We start from the raw sequence: 25,467 nt of genomic DNA on the forward strand, positions 1-25,467 counted from the left end.
GATAATTTGGATGGGTGAGCAAATACTTTTGGCAATGTAGTGTGTATACACAATTATCATTATTATGTTTTGTTTGTACTGCTTATATTCTGGTGAGCTCTATAGTTCAGAAATTGCAGTATTTTCTTTTTGCATAATTAAGTACATAAAGCACAAAAAGTTTGAAAAAGTACAGATTATTAAAGCTATTTAAATCTGTCCAGATGACCTGACTCAACGTTTTTGGGATTTATTTGCCTGGATGACTGAGCATGCATCAGGACATTAATTAAATTGTTAATTTATGGAAGAATCAATGAATGCAGTTGGGTGAAACTAGATATAATATTTACCACCAAAACTGGTCTGAAGCAAAGTTGAAGGATAAAAATGGAAAATGGTAAATGGACTGTACTTATACAGTGCCTTTCTATCTTATTTCAAGACACTCAAAGCGCTTTACACTACAATCTGTGTCCTCATTTACCCATTCGTACAGCACTCAGTAAAAAGTAAAACTACATGTACATGCCCTGCCTACAGACGTTTAATGATGTTGAAAATCTTGTCATGGTTAAATAACGATTACAACAAACTGTGTAGTTGCTTCTAACGACAGTCGCAGATAAATTTATTTGTACCCTTGCAGCTCAGCAAAACAATGCTTCATTTCTCATGAAAAGTGATTCAGTTAAAATAAATTATTTATCTGTTTCTTCTTCTTCTTTTCCCTCTTCAGGGGTCTCTACAGTGAGTCATCCTCCTTCTCACTCTGTCCTCACTCCAACTACCTCCATGTCCTCTCTAACTGCATCCATATATCTCCTCTTTGTCTTTTTCTTGGCAGCTGCATTTTCTAACATCCTTCTACCAATATACACACTGTCCCTCCTCTGGACATGTCTAAACCTCTGTCTCTCCTTTGGACATGTCTAAACCACTGTCTCTCCTTTGGACAAGTCTAAACCACTGTCCCTCCTCTGGACATGTCTAAACCACTGTCTCTCCTTTGGACATGTCCAAACCATCTCAGTGTGTCCTCTCGAACTTTATCTCCCAGTTCTTTAACCTGTGCTGTTCCTCTGATGATCTCATTTCTAATCTTATCCATCCTTGTCACTCCTAAGGAGAACCTCAACAGCTTCATTTCTGACAATTCCAGTTCTTTCTCCTGTCTTTTTGTCCATGTCTCTGTCTCCAGACCATACAATATAGCTGGTCTCACCACTGACTTGTAAACTTTTCCTTTGACCTTTGCTTTGATTTTGTCACAAATCACTCCTGAAACTTTTCTCCATCCATTCCATCCTGCCTGGACTCTCTTTTTCACTTCTTTACCACACTCACCATTTTCCTGGACAGTGGATGCCAAGTACTTGAAGTCCTGCACCTTTGTAACCTCTGCTCCTTGTAGCCTCACTGTTCCACCTCCTCCCTCTCATTAACACTCATGTACTCTGTCTTACAACGGCTGACTTTCATTCCTCTTCTTTCAAGTGCATACCTCCACCTCTCCAAGTTCTCTTCCACCTGTTCCCTGTTCTCACCACAGATCACAATGTCATGTGCAAACATCATCGTCCACGGGATTCCTGCCTGACCTCATCTGTTAGTCGATCCATCACCAGCAAAAACAAGAAGGGGCTCAGAGCCGATCCTTGATGCACTCCCACGTCCACCTTGAAGCTATCTGTCACTTCTACAGCACATCTCACCACTGTCCTTCTGTCCTCATACATGTCCTGTACCAGTCTAACATACTTCTCTGCCACTCCAGATTTCCTCATGCAATACCACACCTCCTCCCTCAGCACCCTGTTATATACTTTTTCTAAATCCACAAAGACACAATGGAGTTTTTTCTGACCCTCTCTGTACTTCTCCATCAGCATCCTCAAAGCAAAGATGGCATCTTTCTTGGAATGAAATTATACTGCTGCTTGTATTTAGTATTTGATAGAGCAAATAAAAATAGAAAACTAATTTGTAGGCACCCTGAAAAAGACTTAATCCTTGCATTTGTCATATTTCAAATGAAGTGTTTAACCTTAAGATGCTTTTCACCTGACATTCAGTCTTTAAATGGAACAAACATGCTATATTGTGTGCACCACACTGAACATTTGAATTGAAAAAGCAAAAGAGAGAGCTGTCAGAGGAGCTCAGAAGGGTTATAGATATATAAGTTAAAGAAAAAGAAGCTTCATGTTCCAGTGACTCCAGCTGCCAATATTAGTAAAAAAATAAGGTCCAAGAGACTGTAGCTGACCTCCCAGGACAAGACGCAAGGTGAACTGCAACCCCAGGTTGATTATAGACAGTGTGGACGGTAGAAGAAAAAAAAGAGCCAAGAAAATTTCCAAAACTACTCTAGCCAAACTCCAAGAACAAAGTTCTTTACATTTTGACAGCACCAAATCACATTTTGATTCATAATGAGCTCCACAGCAAAAGACCCAGAAGAGCTCTGCTATAGGAAGACAAAGAAAATAAAACAGGAATTTTCCTAAATGCATGTCGACAAGCTACAAAGTTTCTGGGCAAAAGTCACATCATTTGTTTTTTGACTATTGTAGAAATATATCAACAAATTTGTCCTTGTCTGTCCATCCCACAAGGATCGTAGTGATCCAGCCTCGACAGTGACTGACCTGGAAGCAGACGGAGCAGACATCATTATGTTGCTCCAGCTGCTGAGCTGTGGCTCTGGGTAGGGAGTTGATCTTCTTAGCAGCTTCCTGTCTGAGCAGGAAGCTCTTCCAGCCAGACTGAGCTCGGAGCCAGACGTTAAAGTATGAGTGGATGATAATGACAGAGGCTCCCATCCAGCTCCACTCCCCAAAAAGTGACTCCCAGGTGCCATAAGCCACCACGCAAAGAGCCACCAAAAACTCCAGCACTCTGCTGATGGCATTCACCCAGTAGATCACTTCATCCAGGCTCTCAATCGGGTCATTGCGAAACAGCTCCACCATAAAGAGAAAATAGATCAGCATTGTACCTGTAACCTGGAAGAAAATAAATATTTTTAAAGAACACTCACATAAAACAAGTATACATCTTTTCTGTCTTACATTCTGAGGTTATTCCAAAACATTTGAGGATGTGGGTTTAATCACACCAATACTTGAAAACCCAGTTCCAATCTGCCAGGTCAAAAGTGAACTTCAGGAGAATAACCATAAATGTGGGGCGACTGCTAACGTGGGTACATAGTGGGCTGAGGGTGAGGTGGGCAATGAAATGATGTACACAATTTACAATACAGTTTTACAAGCTGTGCAAGTAAAGAGGCTTTGATTCTTCAAAAACCAGACAAGCAAAGTGTGGTCACACAGCTTGATGGCAAACAACCCTCATCTCCGACAGTCACAGCCCAGTGAGACACTGGTTTTACTACAAGTTGTTCCCTTACATAAAAACTACAGTTAATGTGTGAATGTTTATCAAGCATTCTCACTGTTGTGATCCATTTTTCTGCCGTACATATTTCAGTGCGTTTCTCATCCAGCAGTTTTCAGCCATTTCAGCAAATCATAAATCAAAACGTTCAGCTCTTTCAGGACAATCCTGCTATGACTTTTGGTTTTGGTGCAACTTCAGCTTTTTTTAAATATTTAGCCTTTTCTGCCATTTTTTTTCTCTTATAGAAAATGATCTGAGCTCATTTTACATCCTTCGAATCTTTAGATGTGTTTACAACCTTTTACTGCTCCTCTACTGCACATTTTGTTCTGCTTCAGCTTCTTTCAGCTGCCTTCTGCAAATTTAAACTATTTCCAGCTACTTTCAGCTGTTTTGTGCTTTTTTCAGATTCTTTCTGCTAACTACAACATTTTTGTGCTTCTTCTAACTTCTTTCTACTAATTTCAGCTTGTTATGCTCCATTCAGCTGATTTCTGAATGTTTCAGTTTTTTCTATTATTTCAGCTACTATTTAGCTGTTTTCTGCTAATTCCAGCTTTTTCATGTAATTCCTTTTTTTTTTTTTTTTGCAGTCTTTGCAGTCGTTTAAACTTTTTTCAGCTTAGTTCAGCAAAAATGTGCTCTCTCCACTTCCTTCTGGTAATTTAAGCTTCTTTCTGCTTTTTTTTAGCTACTTTTCAGCTGTTTTTTTTTTTTTTGCCTATTTCAGCTTTTTTCAGATACTGGTAATTTCCACATTGTTGTGCTCATTTCTGCTTCTTTCAGCAAACATGTTTTTTTTGCTTTCTTCTGTTAATTTTAGCTTGTTCTACCTTTTCAGCTACTTATTTAGCATTTTTAGCTTATCTCAGCTGTTTTCAGATTTTCAAGCTAATTTCAGCTACTTTCAGCCTAATTAACTTCTTTCTGCTAATTTCAACTTGTTATGCTCCTTTCAGCTTTTTACTCTAGTTTCAGATTTTTCTGCTATTTCAGCTACGTTTGAGTTGTTTTTTGTGCTAAATTTAGCCTTTTCAGCTAATTCCACATTTTTTAGCTCATTTCAGCTTGTTCCACTTCCTTCTGGTAGTTTAAGCTGCTTTCTGCCTTTTCAACTACTTTTCAGCTATTTCTTGCTAATTTCAGCTTTGTTTAGCCAATTTCCTAATTTTTTGTGACAAATCCATCCATTATATTTACCCGCTTCTTCCTTTTCTGGTCATGGGGGTCACTGGTGTTCATGTCCAGCAGTCACTGTTTGAGAGGCAGGGTACACCCTGGACAGGTCTCCAGTCCATCACAGGGACACAGAGACAAACGAGACAAACAACCATTCACTCTCTCACTCACACCTAGGGACAATTTAGAGTTACCAATCAGCCTAACATGCATGTTTTTGGTCTGTGGGAGGAAACTGGAGTACCCGGAGTAAACCCACACATGAACGGAGAGAACATGCAAACTCCACCCAGAAAGGCCCCTGGAACAAGATTTGAACCGGTGTAACCTGCTCGCTGAGAGGCAGCAGCTCTACCAACTGCGCCACCGTGCTGCCCCATAAATAAAAGTCAAAACACAAAAAGTAAAAACACAAAAAATCTGACCAATAAAATAATCAAACAGGTCACAGTGGACCAATGAAACAGGGGGAGGGGATCTACATGCGCAGAGCAACTTTTGCTCAAGTCTACCAGTAGATCCTGACAGCTGAGCAGGCGGACAGCACAAGCAGTGCACAGGAGGAAGGTGAAGATAGAGATCAATCACTTCCTGGTAGGCTACTGTATTTCATTTTTTAACCAGCTGTGTTGCAGGCACTGTTCAAACAAAAAACATTTACTGTAAGTATTTGTGTAGGTTACGGTACAATTTAAATTAAATTAAATTAAAATATTTTTTAAACAAAAAAATCTTTGTGTAAATATCTCATTTTAAAACATGAACACCTGCGGCTAATAGACAAGTGCAGCCTAAATATGTACAAAATTATTATTATTATTATTATTACTTTATTTATTATTTTTGTGGGTGTGGTTTGTATTCTGGTGTGCTCAATAGTCTGGAAATTACAGTATACATAATCTAACAAAATTCTCCGGGTGCTCCGGTTTCCTCCCACAGTCCAAAAACATGCATGTTAGGCTGATTGGTAACTCTAAATTGTCCCTAGGTGTGAATGAGAGAGTGAATGGTTATTTGTCTCGTTTGTCTCTATGTGGCCCTGTGATGGACTTGCGACCCGTCCAGGGTGTACCCCGCCCCTCGCACAGTGATTGCTGGACATGGGCACCAGCGACCCCCGTGACCCAAAATGGAATAAGCGGGTAAAGATAATGGATGGATGGATAATCTAACAAAAACTTGCAAGAAAATGTGTGCATAGTCATATCAGCTCCATAAGTCGAGAAGAAAAGCTGCACATGGGTAAAATTTAAATGTTCATGTGGAAAATACTCGTTTTCTGCTGTATAACGACTTGCATTTTTAACATATACACAGTTCTCACCTGAAGGGAGATTAACATGCAGCTGGACACCAGTATAAGAAGCCAGAAGTCCATGTGGAAAAACTGGGAGATTTTATAAGCCATAAAAACTGGGAAAATCATCAGAAGCAGGCACATGCTGAGACCACGGAAATGTTTCCATAGACTTCTAAAAGCACCGGACAAACAGAGACACACAATAAGAATTATGGGAAAGCTTATACAACATGTTTATATATAGCTTAGTCAATTTCACTTGCATTTTGACAACGAAAATAAAACTATTGCTACAATTACCTGTTCCGTGATGCACCCAAGGCAAGAATAACCGGATCGGTTATTTCAATCATTGACTGCAAGGTTGAGGTCAACACGATGAAAAGGATGATACTGAGGAGGAAGGTGCGCTGCAGTGCCTGCATGTCCAACAGGCCTGTCTGCAGGGCAAGCAGGAGCAGAGTGACACCCTCTGTCACACCTCTGCAAGCACAAAAAACTCTTTATGAAAAAATTTAAACTAGATTTGTACAATACACTGCTGACCTAAAACTAAATATGCATCCTCCATTAAAATCCCTATTTTAGGAAGAAAAAAAAATTAACATCCTTTCAGTTACTCTGGATTGCATTAACTTGGCCTTCATTACTTTCTAATCAATAATAATAATAATAATAATAATAATAATAAATAACAATAATAATAATAATAATGTGACTTTTTGACCAAAATATATCAATAAACTCCCACATATAGAACATTACTACAATATTACAAAACAGGCTTGACTATTGTAATTCTTTATCATCAGGATTTCCATAAAAACATTTAAAAAGTCTTCAGTTGCTCCAAACTGCTGCTGCCAGAACCTGATGCTGATCATCAGTAACAACCAAGCTCCATCAAAGATTCAGATGTCCCATAGTTTCCTAACAGAGCACTTTGCTCTCAGACTGCAGGTTTACTTGTGGTTCCTAGTTTCTCCAAGTAGACCTGGAAGCAGAGCTCTCAATTACTGTATGTTTAGTTTTAAAGCTAATGTTTTTACTTCAGCTCTAAGTACTATAAAACACAAGCATCTGATGCTTTTAAGTGAAGAAATGACATTTTCAGCACTTCCTCCTCTCTGTCGTCAACTGCACATAACACATGCTAACTTGAACTGTTGTAATATTAAAAACATTGTGTGGAAACCCTAATTTCTGATGCTATAGTTCAATTAATGTGCTTTACAGTTTTTCTCGAGGTCTAAATACTGTACATGATTGTGCTTAAATTTACAGTAACCAGTTTTAAGCAAAACAAGCTCACTGGTGGAAGCATCTCACCTGTGCATGACGTTCTCATTCTGAACCGCTGCATAACCTCCCAGGCAGAACTTGCATAGGTTGAGAAGTCCAAGAGCCAGATATGACACCACAAAGGTCAGACCCAGAAGGGAGTACGGTGTGGCACAACATTCAGACACACTACAGGGTCGATAAATACAGCAAAGTAAATACCAAACTATAAACCAATGTTGGGAAAGAACATGAATAAACCACATAACGTGACACCTTAATAACAGGAAGAACAATATTCCCTGATGGGTTGCTGTGGTGCTGACAGACATAATGTCTGAGAAGAGCTGGACGGTGAACAGAACAAACCAGAAGACACTGAAGAGGACCGGGACAGCAAACTGGTTCCACAGAGAGACTCCCACGGCTAAAAGCCTGTAGAGCTCGATCACCTGCAGGAGAGAAAGCCCAAAACAATGAGGAGGATTCAAACAAGTTTTATAAATTATTCATGACTTGTTGAGTTTTTGTTCGAGTACCTCAAGGTGAAGCAGTTCTGAGTAGGCAGCCCTTGCGAGACGATATGGCACAAAAACATTGGAGAGGAGGAACATGGCCATCCCAGCTACAGTCAGTCCAACAGAGAAAGTGTTGAGCATCACCAGTGAACCATGAGGAGCAGCGAAGAGTCGGGCCAGCAGGGGGAGCATGTGCATAGAGAATAACCACACCTTCCTGGTCTTCATCAGGAAGGCACACAGCGTGCTGAGAATGATCTGACCTTCATTTAACAACAAATAAATAAGATTATAAACGTCAACCTACCACCCCCACAATAACAAACAGCCAGCTTCATTTCTGCCAGATAAAATGTCTTCATCAACTAAACTATGACTGCAAGATTATGAGAAGTTAGTTGTACATTTAATGTAAATATGCATGTGTGAATGATAACTCATGTATTGATGCTTAATGCACAGAAATCCACTGCAGCCATGCTGTATTTAATCTATCAGAACAACTTTGTTTTGGACACTTTGGTGGTAATGAGTGCGCCCCTTGTAGGTTCTTTAACTTTTAACATAAAACACTTGTGAGAACCCATCGCATAAAGTGATTATAAATGAATTTATTTATATAATAATAATAATAATAACAAATGGCCCCACTACAATATTGCTTATAAAAATGCTAATTTTCATTTCTGGATGGCAAACCTAAGCTTCCGATTAAGAATTATTATAAATAGTAAGCAAAACATGTAATTAAAGAAAAGCCATACATTTCATTCAACCTTTATTTATACAGGTTATTCTCATAGAGTCATGGGGACTCATTTATAAGAGAGACCTGTTTTAAACAAAGAACACAGAAGAGGTACACACAAGAATAAGCAGTTATAAAAAGCATATAAAATGAAATAAAAACGACTACATTATACAACGGGGTAAAATAATAAAAACAGGAACATGTCTGCATTGATTTTTGCATTGAACTTGACAATTGTTTAAAATCCCTTAGAGAAGTCAAAGTCATCAACTTCAGATCTTTTTGCAAGGTGTTCCAGGTTACAGGAGCGGGGTAAGAGAAGGCCCTGTTGCTGAATTCAGTCCACACTGAGGGGACGCTGCAGGTAATAATGTCCTGAGAGTGCACGCTGTAGCTGCACTGACAACGAGACATGAGATATATGGTAAATTGACTGTACTTATATAGCGCCTTTCTACCTTTTCGAGATACTCAAAGTCTCTTACAACAATCTGTGCCTCATTTTCCCATTCATACAGAACTCTAGATCTCTACAAAGCTAATTGAACAAATAATTCTAAAGAGACTAATCAGAGCTTTAGATTACATTCATACACTGATGGGACACACATTGGAGGCAGTGAGGGGTTCAGTGTCTTGCCTAGGGACACTTCAATATGTGACTGCTGGTGGATTCGAACTCCCAACCCTTGCATTGGAGGACGACTGCTCTAACCACTCAGACACAGCCCCCCACATGAAGGCAGCAGACCAAGAAGTGATGTAAAGATGAAAATATACCAGTGTGAGAGTCTGCGTGAAGTTAATGATGACCAGTTAACCAATGAATACAGAGTGCAGTGATGTGCACTGTAGTGACAGACAGTTATGGGCGGCTGTGGCCGAGTGGTTAGAGCAGTCGTCCTCCAACGCAATGGTTGGGTGTTCGATTCCACCAGCAGTCACATGCCAAAGCGTCCCTGGGCAACACACTGAACCCTTCATTGTCTCTGATGTGTGTCCCATTGGAGTATGAATGTGATAAAGCTCTGATTAGTCTTTGTACAGAAATAGCAGAGTGAATGGGTAAATGAGGCACAGAAGTGTAAAGCGCTTTGAGTATCTTGATAAGATAGAAAAGTGCTAGCTATATAAGTGCCGTCTATTTATGAACCTTAGTGAATAATTACTGAATAAAAATGTCTTTGTTTCTTAAAATAATCTGTAGAGTCTGTGCAGTGTAGGGACAGAGGGAGGGCATTCCAGAGCCACAGAGCCACCGCCTGAAAAGTGCAGTCTCCACAGGTTTTAAAACAGGTTCGGGGTACAGTCAATAATATTTGACTCGAAGACCTCAGATTCCTAGACAAAGTTAAAGAATCACAAGAGTTAATGACTGGCCACCATGCAAATTAATGTTTAATGCCAAGATTTCAAATTGATTAGGGATTGTTTTAGCAGACACCAGATGTGAATCCAGGCTGAATCTAATATAAATTGTAACACCACCTTCCTTTCTATGACAATCAGAATGATAAATATTAATCCATCAAAATGACACATCTTTATCTAAAATTGATTTAGATAACCAAGTTTCAGAAATAGTAATTATATTTTAACCAGCTGAACAAACCCATATCTTCAGCATATCAATTTTACGAAGGACACTACGTGCATTTACGTGCAAAAAATGTAGTCCTGATATGTTTTGAAAGTTTTTTGGGGTGCTGCATTGTGTGGGAGGTCCAGGGTTAGGCTGGATCCCGGACAACAGAAGGAGCATCATGATTAAACATTTCCTTGTGTTTTTTTGTAGCAGAGGTATAGTTAATGGAACTGATATTGTGGCACTTGGCCACAATAATCATTCCATGGTGAGATGAATTTATAAAGGCATGATTACTTAGAACCCAAAAGCAATGAAGTTGGCAAGGATGGGCAAATCCAGATGCGTTAATAAGGTTCAATGGCTCCAAATAATCAAAATCAAAATACTGAAAATTATGAAGATGGAGAAACTTCAGGTCCACAGAGCTGGACACCCACACGTGAATAAAGCTGAAGGACTTATATACTGTATGTATGTATGTACTGCACATTCAAAGAAGAAAATCATTCAACACTTGCTCTTCACAAGGGCGGACGTCTCCTCCTCTCCCTCTCCGCTTTGCTTTTGCTCTGTCCAGTCTGTGAAACTGCTTTAGAGCCTCTCTTCTACAAATCTTCCGAATTATAACTATGGGCTTGGATTTGGTCAGTTGGTCCCTCAACACAATTGATATTTCTTTGAAGAGAAGACAGGCTTTAGGCGAGCCGATTTGCCCTGTTGACACGCACGCAGCTGGATATCTCATCGACTTTGAAGACTTGATGACGTGTCTATCTCTGCTGTCATCTGTAGATTTTAAGGACGCATTTATAATTGGATTTATGATAACTGGTTCCTGTTTTTTGGATTCGGCTGGTTCCTGGTCTATCAAAAAACAAGGAAGTCATCGGCAGCAAATCTGGACCTGGTCAGGCTGCCTGCCTTATATGATGGCTTGGTTCGTGCCTCGAGCACCCAGACTTTTTTGCAGAATGGATCAGATCTCGGGGATTATTCTCAGGCACGTTCCATTTGTATGGTCATTTAATTTGGACGTTTCGGAAGCGAGTGGACTGACACAGACTCAAGGTAGATGTCATTAAAGTTCTGCATGTCCCCAAAACAATCGTGTTTATCTGAATTTGGCTCCCTGACTGGCCTTGACAGGCCATCTTACAGTGAGGAAAATAAGTATTTGAACACCCTGAGACTTTGCAAGTTCTCCCACTTAGAAATCATGGAGGGGTCTGAAATTTTCATCTTAGGTGCATGTTCACTGTGAGAGACATAATCTAAAAAAAAAAAAATCCAGAAATCACAATGTATGATTTTTTAAAATAATTTATTTGTGTGTTACTGCTGTAAATTAATATTTGAACACCTGCCAATCAGCAGCAATTCTGTCCCTCAAAGACCTGTTAGTCCACCTCCACTCCACTTATTAATTTAAATTAGAAGCACCTGTTTGAGGTCGTTATCTGCATAAAGACACCTGTCCACCCCACACAATCAGTAAGACTCCAACTACTAACATGGCTAAGACCAAAGAGCTCTCCAAAGACACCAGAGACAAATTGTAGACCTCCACAAGGCTGGAAAAGGCTACGGGGCAATTGCCAAGCAGCTTGGTGAAAAAAGATCAACTGTTGGAGCAATTATTAGGAAATGGAAGAAGCTAAACATGACTGTCATTCTCCCTCGGACTGAGGCTCCATGCAAGATCTCACCTCGTGGCGTATCAATGATCCTAAGAAAGGTGAGGAATGAGCCCAGAACTACACGGGAGGAGCTGGTCAATGACCTGAAGAGAACTGGCACCACTGTTTCCATGGTTACTGTGGGTAATACACTAAGACGTTATAGTTTAAAATCATGCATGGCACGGAAGGTTCCCCTGCTTAAATCAGCACACGTCCAGGCCCATCTTAAGTTTGCCCATGACCATTTGGATGATCCAGAGGAGTCGTGGGAGAAAGTTATGTGGTCAGATGAGACCAAAATAGAACTTTTTGGTCTTAATTCCACTCGCCCTGTTTGGAGGACGAAGAATGATGAGTACCATCCCAAAAACACCATCCCTACTGTGAAGCATGGGGGTGGAAGCATCATGCTTTGGGGGTGTTTTTCTGCACATGGTAAATGGTACATGGACTGTACTAATATAGTGCCTTTCTATCTTATCAAGAAACTCAAAGCTCTTTACACAACAATCTGTGCCTCATTTACCCATTCATACAGCACTCTACAAGATCTCTACAAAGCTAATTGAACAAATCATTCTAAAGAGATTAATCAGAGCTTTATCACATTCATACACCAATGGGACACATATCAGAGGCAATGAGGGGTTCAGTATCTTGCCCAGGGACACTACGACATGTGACTGCTGGAGGATTCGATCCCCCAACTCTTGCAATGGAGGACGACTGCTCTAACCACTCAGCCACAGCCGCCCCACTTACTGGGACAGGACAACTGCACTGTATTAAGGAGAGGATGACCAGGACCATGAATTGGGAGATTTTGGGGAACAACCTCCTTCCCTGAGTTAGAGCATTGGAGATGGGTCGAGGCTGGGTCTTACAACATGACAATGACCTGAAGCACACAGCCAGGAGAACCAAGGAGTGGCTCCGTAAGAAGCATATCAAGGTTCTGGAGTGGTCTAGCCAGTCTTCAGACCTAAACCCTATAGAAAATCTTTGGAGGGAGCTCAAGCTCTGTTTTTCTCAGCGACAGCCCAGAAACCTGGCTTATCTAGAGAAGAGCTGTGTGGAGGAATGGGCCAAAATCTCTGCTGCAGTAAACCTGGTGAAAAACTACAGGAAACCTTTGACCTCTGTCATTGCAAACAAAGATACTGCACCAAATATTAACATTGATTTTCACAGGTGTTCAAATACTTATTTGCAACAGTAACACACAAATAAATTATTTTAAAAATCATACATTGTGATTTCCGGATTTAAAAATGATTTTTTTTATTTTTTATTATATCTCTCACAGTGGACATGCACCTAAGATGAAAAGTTCAAACCCCTCCATGATTTCTAAGTGGGAGAACTTGCAAAGTCGCAGGGTGTTCAAATACTTATTTTCTTCACTGTATCTCAACCCACCTGGAAAGTTTTGTAAACATGATGCTCAGTCACCCTCCTCTCCTACTGAGGAATTTCCATAGACTTTTCAGAGGAGCCCAGCTGAATAAACATTCTGTCATCATTTCAGGACTCTGGATTTGTCTCTGGTCGTCCTCGGCACCCCCTGATTATGCATGGATCTCTCCAGAGGGAACTATTTGAACTGAGTAATTTTATCTGAACTCTGCAGTGCCTCTGTGTGTTGTCTCTGGCTGCTCACCCCCCTTGCGTTCCCCCCACCCCTGCGTAATGTTGGGGTCATTATGAGCTCGTGTGCAAGATTTTTTTTCGTTTCAGATGATCTGACTGAAAATTGTTGAAAGGGTATGAATGTGACACTCGGCACTCTATAAAAATCAATGCTCAGCAGATTGATCATACCGAGAAGATAAATACAACACAGTCATTGGGCAGCATTAGAAGGTCCATCTTCACAGTTTCAATAGATAAATAAGGCAATCCTTTGAGCCAAAATACTCAACGACTGAACTGGAGTTTTGTTGTAGTACTCACTCGTCATGGCAGAAACAAATCTGTTGAAGGCTACAGAATCACAGTACACTGCCCCATCATATCCATTCTGCAGCTCCTCGTGAACATAATCCCTTCAAAATATGAAGAAAAAACATTTTAATTACAGAATCACAGGAACGTCTTCTTGATAAATATTTAAAGAACAAATTAAATTAATCTGTTCATGCGCAACAAAGTTCAGTCAAGTCCTCTGGACGGTTTCTTTTTATTGAAACGTTTCGTCTTTCATCCAAAATACTTCTTCAGTCCGAGGAGTCACAACTAACTCAGTGGTATTAATAGCACCTTCACATAATGGGATAGAACTGTCATTTCTAATCCGAACCCGGAGCCTGGCGCCGCCCGACCCGGATTCGGACCGGGCCATAATAATGTGCTTAATGTGTGGGCTGGGTCGGTGTCGGGCTTTTTATTGCGTCAGGGACGCACATGGCCGACGATACAATATATGCAAACATGGCTTGCCATACAACACCTGCTACACCCGGCCATTTGACGGCCGACGACCCAAACAGGTGAGATCACAAAATATCCGACATGTCAGAGCAGGCATGCAGGCAGAAGCAGGGGAAGCATTTAATGCACTTTGATGGCTCCTCAGCTCCGATCTTCTGCCCCTTTTACTCAGACGCATGCATCCACCAACCATTAATAATAGTCAGTGGTATACGCAGTCACAGCTTAATTAAAAATGTGGATTTTTTTCGGGCTCGGACCTGTAATAATTACTGTTAATTCGTTGGATCGGGTGGGGTTCGGAGCTGACGGCTACGGGCTGAGTCGGTTCGGATTATTTGGACCAGAGTGCAACTCTATAGTGGGAAAAACAAACCATAGAACCATAAAAACCGTCCAGAAGACCTGACTTATTTTGTTGGATTCTTTACCAGGATTGTTGAGCATGAACTTTGATGTTTTGAACAACTTTGGCCATGACTGCCTCAGACGAGTCGGAGGGAGAGAAAGCAGACTCCAGAAACCAACTTATCACCATCAAACTGGTTGACCTATGGTACTGCGTTTGTTGTGGCTCCACAGACTGATGAAGTCTTTTGGATGAAAGATGAAACGTTTCAATAAAAAGAAACTGTCCAAAGGACCTGACTTAACTTTGTTGGATTTGTCTACCTGGATTATTGATCTTAAACTTTGATAATCTGTACATTTAATTATATGAAGTGTTAGGATACTTTACAAGAAGTTGTAAAGGTTGAGATGTTTTTCAAAGCTTGATGCAAATTAACTCACTCCACATAGTAGTCTTAAAATTTAAATACATCATGAAGGCAGGAATGCTGAAAAACTGCATGGCCACTGACATCTGAACTGTCTCTATGCGCTTTGAGTATCTTGATAAGATAAAAAAGGCACTGTATAAGTACAGTCCCACCAATAACAGGAAGATATTCAGATTACAGTGCTTATGAGTTGCATATAGGATATATTCCATTCATTACTACTAATGATATGTAAGTGTTCTTTGTCTCAAGTATAAATTATCACCATGCTACCCAACAAAGTTAAGTCAGGTCCTCTGTACAGTTTCTTTTTGTTGAAACGTTTCATCTTTCATTCAAAGACTTCATCTGTCTGAAGAGCCACAACAAACTCAGTCCCATAAATAACACATTCACATAGTGCGCCAACCAGTTTGACGGTGCTAAGATGGTTTCTGGAGTCTGCCCTCTCCCCCGCCGACTCGTTTGAGTCAGTCATTGCCAAAGTGGTTCAAAACATCCTGATTCATGCATCCAGGTAGAAAAATCCAACAAAGTTAAGTCAGGCCCTCTGGATGGTGCGGCTGCCTCAAACAAGTCGGCGGGGGAGAGGGCGGACTCCAGAAACCATCTAAACACCATCAAACTGGTTGACCCACTATGTGAAGGTGCTATTTATAAGATTACGTTTGTTGTGGCTCCTCAGACTGATGAAGTCTTTTGGATGAAAGACAAAACCTTTTAACAATAAGAAACTGTCCAGAGGATCTGACTGAACTTTGTTGGATTTTTCTACCTGGATTACTGAGCATGCATCAGATCTCCACACTACATAACACAGGGACGCCAACCCCCACTATGCCTTAATGATTTCCATGTCTTCCAAAATTCCAAACCTCATTCAAGTTTCTTTCTCATCACAAAAGTGTGGCGTTAATCAAACACTTGCGTCCAGGCTGGCTCTGCAGGAAACTAGGTCATGTATTTCAAAGCAACAGCGTGCAACACAAAATGCAGCAAAAACCCTGATAAGTCAAACTGCAATCAAAAGGTAAACACCTCAACATAATCCAACTAAAATCATTACACAAATTACACAAATGAATAATCTATGTTTTAATGGAATAATTCTGTGCATTTATGTACTCTGATGACCATTAGGACTGGGTGGTGCTGGAGCTGAAAGCTGATACCGGGGCAATAAATCTAGATAAGTACGAACAGAATTAGTAATATAGAAACTCACTTGGAAATCTGATGCCCTATGTACAGAAGAAGGGCTACAAGGATATGAAGGTAGAGCGTCACAATGTGCCTCAACGGCAGAACTAATACGACTGCATTTATCAGGTGACCTGGAAAACAAAACAGAGCATTCATATTTTGGTGTGTGTGTGTGTAACATGATCAGCTAAGAGCAAAAATAATAATTACAAAAAAGTGAAATTTAAAAAAATTCAGCAGTCATTAGCGACAGTGGTAAACTTTATTCAGAAAGCTTTAGTTTACTGTAATCAAGTTCAAGTCTCTTTATTGTCATTCACGTCACATATGGTAAATGAGGTGGAATTAAATTGTGTACTCAGGGCCCCAGTGACACCCAAATAGCAAAAATATAAAATATAAAAAGAAACAGTATACAGTAGTCCTTTGCTACTTCACGGTTTGTTTATCACGACTCACTCTATCAAGGTTTTTCAAAATAAGATTGGACATGAAACTCAATTGGCTGATTGATGGGTGAGCCACACAGCCAGCATGGAATTTTTATTTTACATAAATTATTGTAAATTATTTAGCACCTGCTGCACCTCTGTGCAGCCCACACTGCATGATAAACTTCCTTCCTGCTGCAGCTGATCAGCTGTTCTCCTTGCAGAGCGGAGAAGTGGGCGTGGCCAAGAACACTTGCAGGTGGCAAAGAGCAGAGGAGGCAGAGAGCTGAAATCATGACATTCTGTGCTCTTTTAGAACTTTTAGAGTTTAGAAACATTGTTTAGAATATTGCAAGAGTGTAGATCATGCTGGTAGTGTTGTTGCCCCAGCTGATGTTGTCACTCAGGTGAACACCCAAGTACTTGGAACTGGAGACCACTTCCACCACAGATCCTCTTGTGGGGGTAGGTGTGTTTGTTCCTTCTGAAATCCAGGATCATCTCCTTCATCTTCTTCATATGTTCTTCCTGCACCAGCTTTCCAGGTGTTCCACCTCCTGCCTGTAGCTGAACTCATCGTTGTTCGTGATGCATCCAACCACAACTGCATCGTCTGCAAACTTTACAATGTGATGGCCTGGATGGGTAGGTGTACAGTCATATGTGAGCAGAGTGAACAGGAGGGGGCTCAACAAACAGCCCTGAGGGGAGCCAGTGCTGAGGGTTATGGTGGAGGAGGAGAAGTTGTGGATCCTCACAGACTGCGGTCTGTTGGTTAAAAAGTCCAGGACCCAGTTGAATAGGGAGGGGCTTAGTCCTATTGTGAGTAGTTTGTCCATCAGGGGCTGGGGGATCATGGTGTTGAAGGCAAATGTGAAATCCATAATGAGCATACGTACGTAAGAGTCTTTCTACTCCAGGTGGGTGAGAGCAGTGTGGACCACAGCAAGTAGGTATCTCTGCAGCCAAATTCTGAAGGCGTATCTGGGCGGTCATATCTGATTGGACTATAGGAAAATGGGCGTATCTGGGCGATCATATCTGATTGGACTATATGAAAAAAGGCGTGTCTGGCCGGTCGCATCTGATTGGACGATGGAAAAATGGGCGTGTCTGGTCGGACATATTTGATTGGACGATAGGAAAATAGGCGTGTCTGGCCGGCCACATCTGATTGGACGATAGAAAAAAGGCTGAACGATAAAATGCCGCAACCACAGACACATTATGTCTAAAAACAAGGTGTTATTGGCAGATTGTGTTAACCACAGGCATATTATGTCTATGGTGTTAACCGGTTCGACATTAGCGGCGTCTCAGGTTCAACACTGGCGGCGTCTCGGTTCGACATTGCTCCAGTATACTGCCGCGGCGTCTCCATAACTTCTTTTTCGACTCTCTTAACACAGAACTTCCGGTTATATTTCAAAATAAGAGCAACATAACTGGGTAGTGGGGAGAGCTAAATGTTAGGTTTTTTTTTAATACCTAGCCATAACATTAAGAAACAAATCCCATTTTGGTTGTTGAAAAATGTGAACAAAGTTACAATCGATTCATAAAGAAAGAAAAATATTAATGATACTTAAACTGGCCTTGGAACAAAGGATGTTTCCTTTAACTTCACATTGTCTTGTTCAACCTGCAGTCACTACAGATGAGTGATTGTCAGTTTCTGTAAGACTTCTGCAACTGGAGCAGGTATTTCTGTTTACTGGTTAATTTCATCAGCTTTCTCACATTTTAAAGGTCAACCCTACTCCATGTTTCAGTAGAAAACAAGCACATTTAGGAGTCAGTACATAACCAGACTTTTGGCCCTCACACCTATACCCAGTTGCTTATGCTGCATGATGAGATCAGATTTATCCATATTTTAGAAATTACATTTAGCTTAGTCGACAAAACAATACAAATGAAGACCGTCTTAAAAAACCTCTTGGTTTTGCAGTAAGCAGCCTGATTTCAAACTGACATCTTGGCCAAAGGTAAAATAAAAATCTTTGTGTTCTCAGAAAAGTTGTTTCAGGACCTCCAATAAACTTATGTACACATCAAAGCACACAAGACAGATTCAGGAATTCTCTTTGTTTTCCAGATTTCACATTTGTTATTACCTTAAAACATACTCAGACAACATTTGATGCATCATTGAATTTTTTTTATTGTGTTTATTGGGACATCCATTTTTAGAAGTCATCGTAGCATCTGTTGGAAACACAGAACATAGTACAGTTAGGGTGTTGCTAGTTGTTACTTAATCCTGGATTGGATTTTAAAGTTAATTTTGATATTTTTTTCACAAGAAAAAAAAAGTTGATTTCCTAAAGTTTAACTATAAATGAAGGAATTTGTGCATTCAGGTAATTGAAAATTAAGTAATTTCTCTAACATCCAACCCATTTTAGCCACTGAGCCATACCAAACACCCATAATCTATTCTTGAATGAATTATTGACTATTATTGACAAATTACAGACTTTTTATTGAATAAGTTATTACTCATTATTGAGTAATGAAAGTCAACATCAGATGTTGGTCAACATTGTTGGGCAACATCTTGGGGTCTTCTAGAGTCAACCTGAAGTGAGAGTGGTCCCTGACATGGCAGAAAGACATAGATATAATTAACAGCTTTTATTTATTTATTTTTCAGCTAATAACAACTTTTATTTATTTGTTTTTCATATTTTTCAGTTATACACAGCTTTTAAATATTTATTTTTCAAGTATTAAGAACTTTTATTTTCAGCTTTTATTTTGAAATGGAGCCGAGTGGAGGCTCACTTTACCTCAGTGCGTTACGACAACGAGAGAACGGTCGAAACTATCGTGACCTACAATAAACGTACTTCAATAAAATGCATAAGTGAAAACATAACATACTTTATAAGTACAATAAACCATATTTCTTTGTCAAACATCGCAAAGAAACGTTACCTCATCAATGACTCGTGACTTTGAGGGTTACCCACAGCCAATCAGTGTTCGCCGCCGACAAACACCTATTAAATACTGTTAGCCAATCAGTGTTCGCCGCCCATAAACGCCTATTCGCCAGAAACGCCCACTTTTGGTCTGCAGAGAACCCCTTCTCGACCACAGAGGAGATGGCATCCACTGTTGATCGATTCTTGTGGTATGCATACTGGTGTGGGTCCTCACTAATGTTGATGGTAGCTTTGATGTGGACCATGACCAATCTTTCAAAGCATTTAGCGACTATCAGGGTGAGGGCTACTGGCTGGTAGTCATTCAGTCCCATCACTGCAGAGCTCTTGGGAACTGGGAAGATAGTGGCAGTCTTCAGGCAACTGTTACCAGGGTGATGGAGGAGTTAAAGATGTCGACCAACACCTTGCAGAGCTGACTGGTACAGTCTCTCAACACCCTCCCCAGGATGTTGTTTGGGCCAGTGGCTTTGTGAGGATTAATCCTCCTGACGGTCCTCCTTACTTCTGCTGAGGTCATGCTGAGGAACTCCTCTTCAGATGGTGATGTGAGTTTGGTGCTGGGTGGTCTATTTTGGTCTTTAAAATGGGCATAGATCTTGTTAAGAATATCAGGTAGTGATAGATCTCTAGGGCTTTAAGCACCTCTGCTTTTATAGTCTGTGATGCACTTAATGCCCTTCCACATGCTCCATGGGTCTTGTGAGGAAAAATGTCCTTGAATCTTCCTTGTGCAAGTTGCTTTGGCCCTCATCATACCATAAACCTTTTCCTGTCCTCCCCAGTTCCTGTGAGGTGTCAGACCTGAAGGCAGTATCCCTGGATTTCAGCAGGGTACGGACCGCTGCGTTCAGCCAGGGTTTCTGGTTCAGGTAGCACTTCACAGTCCTGGTGGTGGTGACATCTTCAGAACACTTGCTGATATACCCGAGGGCAGCAGATGTGTATTCTTCCAGATCCATTTCTCCCTCATTTAAAGCAGCCTCCCTGAAGATCTGCCAGTCTGTTGTAGGGCCACACGGTGATGGTTTTCTGTGTTGGTCTGGAATGTCTCAGTGGGGGGAAGGTAGACAGGGGCCATAAAGATGGAGATGTGGTCAGAGAGGCCAAGGTGGGAGCGGGGTACGGCTTTATACGTGCCAGATGCAAGTGTAAAGGCTGTCTAATGTGTTATTTCCCTGTGTTGGTATGGTCACGTGCTGATAAAATCTTGGTAGATCTTTCAGGTTTACGTGATTAAAATCACCAGCCACCACATAAAAAGCCTCCAGATGCTTGTTTTGGAGCGATCTGATGTAGCTCCCGTAGGGCATCTTTAGTATTAGCATCCGGGGATATAGACAACAATGATATAAATCGTTAAAAACTCACGAGGTAAATAATGTGGTTGACATTTCACAGTCAGTTGTTCTAAAGCACCGGAGCAGGAACTTTTTTTTATCAGAACACAGTTTGTGAACCAACCTTTGTTCACATAAATGCATACACCACCACCCTGTGCTTTCCTGCTTTCCCCGTTAGTTTGCTGCAGAGATCCCCCCCCCCCCCCCCAAAAAAAAAAATCTGTCATCCAACTGGAAGGCTGAGTTCAGCATGTTGCTATTAAGCCAAGTTGAGTACAGCACAGTTCCTCATTTCTTCTAAGGCACTCACTCTCAGTCGCAGCAGATCCAGCTTGTTTTCAAAAGAATGGATGTTGACCAGGAATAGAGACTGGATCAGCAGTAGTCTGTTAGCATTAGCCTTAGCATTAGCCTTCAGTCTTGCTAACGCACCGGCCCGTCTGCCCCTCTTCTTCCCCCAAGCACAGCATCTCCTCCTCCCCTTCTGAGCGCTGTAGTCTCCATGCTGATCTTTGCAGAAGCTGCAATCTGCCAAGCGTAGTTTTCAGATTGTTGTTGATCGCTGCTGTATTCGGAGTCAAACCTTCTCTTATGCTAATAAGTTTGGTTCAGCTATAATTCACATGCTTAAAGCAAGTGGAGTCAGGCTCTGAGCCATATTCAAAATTTAAAAAAACATGGGTTTCCACCGGGAGCCTGAGAAGCTGCGGCCCGGCTGAGTGCGGCCATTTTGGCACGGAACAAATATAAGCATTCAAGCTATTTTTAAAGACTTTTTCTGCGGAACCAGCAGCTTGATCAACAAAGGAAAACAAATAAAGTATTGATTGACAGACTTCCACAAGTCTCACAAACGTCAAAAATTTCAAAAAAATGTGTAGTTTCTTATGAAGGTCAAAGTAATGTTTCATGCCTGAGTGCTTGTTTGTCTGCTGCGTTAGCAAAATGTCTCACTAACAACTGGACATAAGTAATGAATAACATTAGTAATTGAACATTAGAATAGCAGAAAGTAATTGCTCCATATCCAGAACTTATTGATTTTTGGAGTAAAACCAATTCAAAAAGGCCACCCCATGTAAACCCTTATAGCAAATACAGAAATAACAATAACATCAATTTTACAACTGTTGAGCTATAATGTGGTGTGGTAGTAACTAAGACTGTTCCCCAATGTGTAATCCAAGGGCAAATTGATCGCAAAATATCCATCTTTAAAACTTTACTTTTAACTATATAAGAATAAATTCTGCCTGTTAGCAAAATACTTCATGAATCACTGGACAGACTTCAATAAAACTTTCACAAAGCAACCATTAAAAGTACAAACCGGATTCCAAAAGAGTTGGGACACTAAACAAATTGTGAATAAAAACTGAATGCAATGATGTGGAGATGGCAAATGTCAATATTTTATTCATATTATAACATAGATGACGGATCAAAAGTTTAATCTGAGTAAATGTAAAATTTTAAAGAAAAAATAGTTTGATTCAAAATTTCAGTGTCAACAAATACCAAAAAAGTTGGGACAAGTAGCAATAAGTGGCTGGAAAACGGAAATTGAGCATATAATGAACAGCTGGAAGACCAATTAACACTAATTAGGTCAACTGACAACATGACTGGGTACAAAAAGAGCTTCTCAGAGTGTCAGTGTCTCTCAGAAGCCAAGATGGTAAGAGGATCACCAATTCCACCATTGTTGCGCAGAAAGATAGTGCAGCAATACCAGAATGATGTTACCCAGCGTAAAATAGCAAAGACTTTTAAGTTATCATCATCAACCGTGCATAACATCATCAAAAGATTCAGAGAATCTGGAACAATCGCTGCGCGTAAGGGTCAAGGCCGTAAAACTCTACTGGATGCTCGTGATCTCCGGGCCCTTAAACGTCACTGCACCTCAAACAGGAATGCCACTGTCAAGGAAATAACAGAATGGGCTCAGGAATACTTCCAGAAAGCATTGTCAGTGAACACAATCCACCGTGCCATCCGCCGTTGCCAGCTGAAACTCTACAGTGCAAAGAGGAAGCCATTTCTAAGCAAGGTCCACAAGCTCAGACGTTTGCACTGGGCCAGGAGTCATTTAAAATGGAGTGTGGCAAAATGGAAGACTGTTCTGTGGTCAGATGAGTCACGATTTGAAGTTCTTTATGGAACACTGGGACGCCATGTCATCCGAACCAGAGAGGACAGGGATAGCCCAAGTTGTTATCAACGCTCCGTTCAGAAGCCTGCATCACTGATGGTATGGGGTTGCATGAGCGCTTGTGGCATGGGCAGCTTGCATGTCTGGAAAGGCACCATTAATGCAGAGAACTATGTTCAGGTTCTAGAACAACATATGCTCCCATCTAGACGTCATCTCTTTCAGGGAAGACCCTGCATTTTTCAACACGATAATGCCAGACCACATTCTGCAGCAATCACAACATCATGGCTACGTAGGAGAAGGATCCGGGTACTGAAATGGCCAGCCTGCAGTCCAGATCTTTCACCTATAGAGAACATTTGGCGCATCATAAAGAGGAAGGTGCGACAAAGAAGGCCCAAGACGATTGAACAGTTAGAGGCCTGTATTAGACATGAATGGGAGAGCATTCCTATTTCTAAAACTGAGAAACTGGTCTCCTCTGTCCCCAGACGTCTGTTGAGTGTTGTAAGAAGAAGGGGGGATGCCACACAGTGGTAAAAATGGACTTGTCCCAACTTTTTTGGGATTTGTTGACACCATGAAATTTGGAAACAACAGATTTTTCCCTTAAATGAAACATTCTCTCAGTTTAAACTTTTGATCTGTGATTTGTGTTCTATTCTGAATAAAATATTAGATGTTGGCACCTCCACATCATTGCATTCAGTTTTTATTCACAATTTGTTCAGTGTCCCAACTTTTTTGGAATCCGGTTTGTACTTCTAAAGATTATTAACTATTGGAGTCAACCTAATACAAGATGGCCGCTACAGCTAAACAATTTTAGAAAACACAAAAATAGTTATAACTCACTCAACTTCACAGGAGGAATTTGGTCAAAACTGGTCATGGTAGTCACTGAGCATCATTCACAACACATACTTGAAGCAATACACATGTCACATCAGTGGTCAAAACATTGGCATTAACTGTTGTGTGTCTGTTAGCAAAATATCTAATGATCCTTTGGATGGATTTAAATGAAACTAAGAAAGTAATCATTGGTAATACTTTTGGAGTCACCCTAATTTATGATGACTGCTGCAGATAATCCACCTTAGACAAGGCCAACGTGGCAGTAACTGTCAAATTTACAGACATTAGGCTGAAGTATGGTGTGGTAGTAGCTGAGACTCATTCACAACTCATACTCCAAGCACTAACACATCTCAACACATTATCTCACATGACATCATGCATATCATTAACAAGGTTAACTCTACCTCATCACAAAATTATCTTAGTTTAAAAATGTCTAATAAAAGGTAGTGATTAGATTAATTACAAGATATTCATGGTAAATAAAAGTGCCATGTTGTTGTTAATCACAATTTTTGAAAACCATGAATAACAAAAGAAAAGGTCCGTCTTTCTCATGATAATATTTAAGAACAGTTCAGTAACAGTATAAACCAAACATAGAACAAATGTATTCAATGAATGAACCGAGATTATTGTTGGTACACAATCACATGCAAACTTACCAAGATAGTACATGTTCCAGATGACATATTTATATTTGAAGAGCATGTCCTCGTTTTTAGCCTTGATGTTCTCTGTCAAACCTTCTATGTCACATTTATACAGCAGGTCCAACACGAGTATGCTGGGCACCCTGAGGGCTACGTTGGCCACCTCTTCCAGACGAAACATCTTGATTACAAACACGTTTTAGGATCAGCAGAGAGTCTGAATCACATTTACAAGAACCAGCTTCACAACAGTCGTACTTGTCATCTAAAAAATACACAAAATACACAACTAGTGAGGCTACAAGAATCTTACTTACTAAGCTTCTAAAATAATGTTGTCTTTTATCGATTTATTTTAACAGTATGAAAAACTCGAAAAGCACATACATTCTGTAAAGTTGTTAAACTACAAGTAACACTTACTTCGCTCAGTGACAGATATCACACAGCCGAGCAGCCATTTGCTAACTAGCCCACGCTAGTTGCTGCAGGTCACTTTTCTCTGCAATCATCCCCATATTTTTACAGCTGTGCTCTCAAAATATTGTTTTTGTATAAATTCCAACTCGTTAATTTTCTATATATAAGTGTCAACGAAATAGCGAAATTAAAATGTTAAATTTAAGCCACATGACGGGTAAAGTGACTTAAATGCAATGTTATGATTTCGCTCAGGCGCTTGCGTGGACATTTCCTGTGTACACGTCACGTCTACAACAAGCCAATCAGGTGCGGGCGTGTAACATTTCAAAATAAAAGTTGTGTGTCTGGGTCGTAATGCATAAAAGTTATTAAAAAGTTATTACACCTTTAGCTATTTTCTTGTCAGGAACAATAAGTAGATACGGTCAGGGAAAAAAATCTGTGTAGAAAATAATATAGTATTGTTTTAGAAACTTCATATTTTATGTTTTTCGTTTGTTTATGATTCTCGTCATGCAAATTAATTATTTTAAGAATACACAGGTGGAG

General features: G+C 40.4%; 1 protein-coding gene across 1 annotated transcript in view; it reads right to left on the reverse strand.

Moving 5' to 3' along the window:
* zmp:0000000662 (RING finger protein 145) overlaps positions 1-24,730 on the reverse strand; it is a 34,050-nt gene extending 9,320 nt beyond the window's left edge. Inside the window, 9 exon segments of the mRNA XM_037695291.1 lie at positions 2,631-2,987; positions 5,891-6,038; positions 6,167-6,349; positions 7,196-7,336; positions 7,424-7,599; positions 7,687-7,928; positions 13,637-13,728; positions 16,121-16,229; positions 24,508-24,730. Of these exon segments, the coding sequence (XP_037551219.1) occupies positions 2,631-2,987; positions 5,891-6,038; positions 6,167-6,349; positions 7,196-7,336; positions 7,424-7,599; positions 7,687-7,928; positions 13,637-13,728; positions 16,121-16,229; positions 24,508-24,676 (1,617 nt within the window). The 5' untranslated portion in view covers positions 24,677-24,730.
* Positions 24,731-25,467: the final 737 nt, after the last annotated feature.

Source organism: Nematolebias whitei, chromosome 21 (assembly GCF_014905685.2).
Source record: "Nematolebias whitei isolate Nwh7 chromosome 21, NemWhi1, whole genome shotgun sequence".
Lineage (NCBI taxonomy): Eukaryota > Metazoa > Chordata > Actinopteri > Cyprinodontiformes > Rivulidae > Nematolebias > Nematolebias whitei.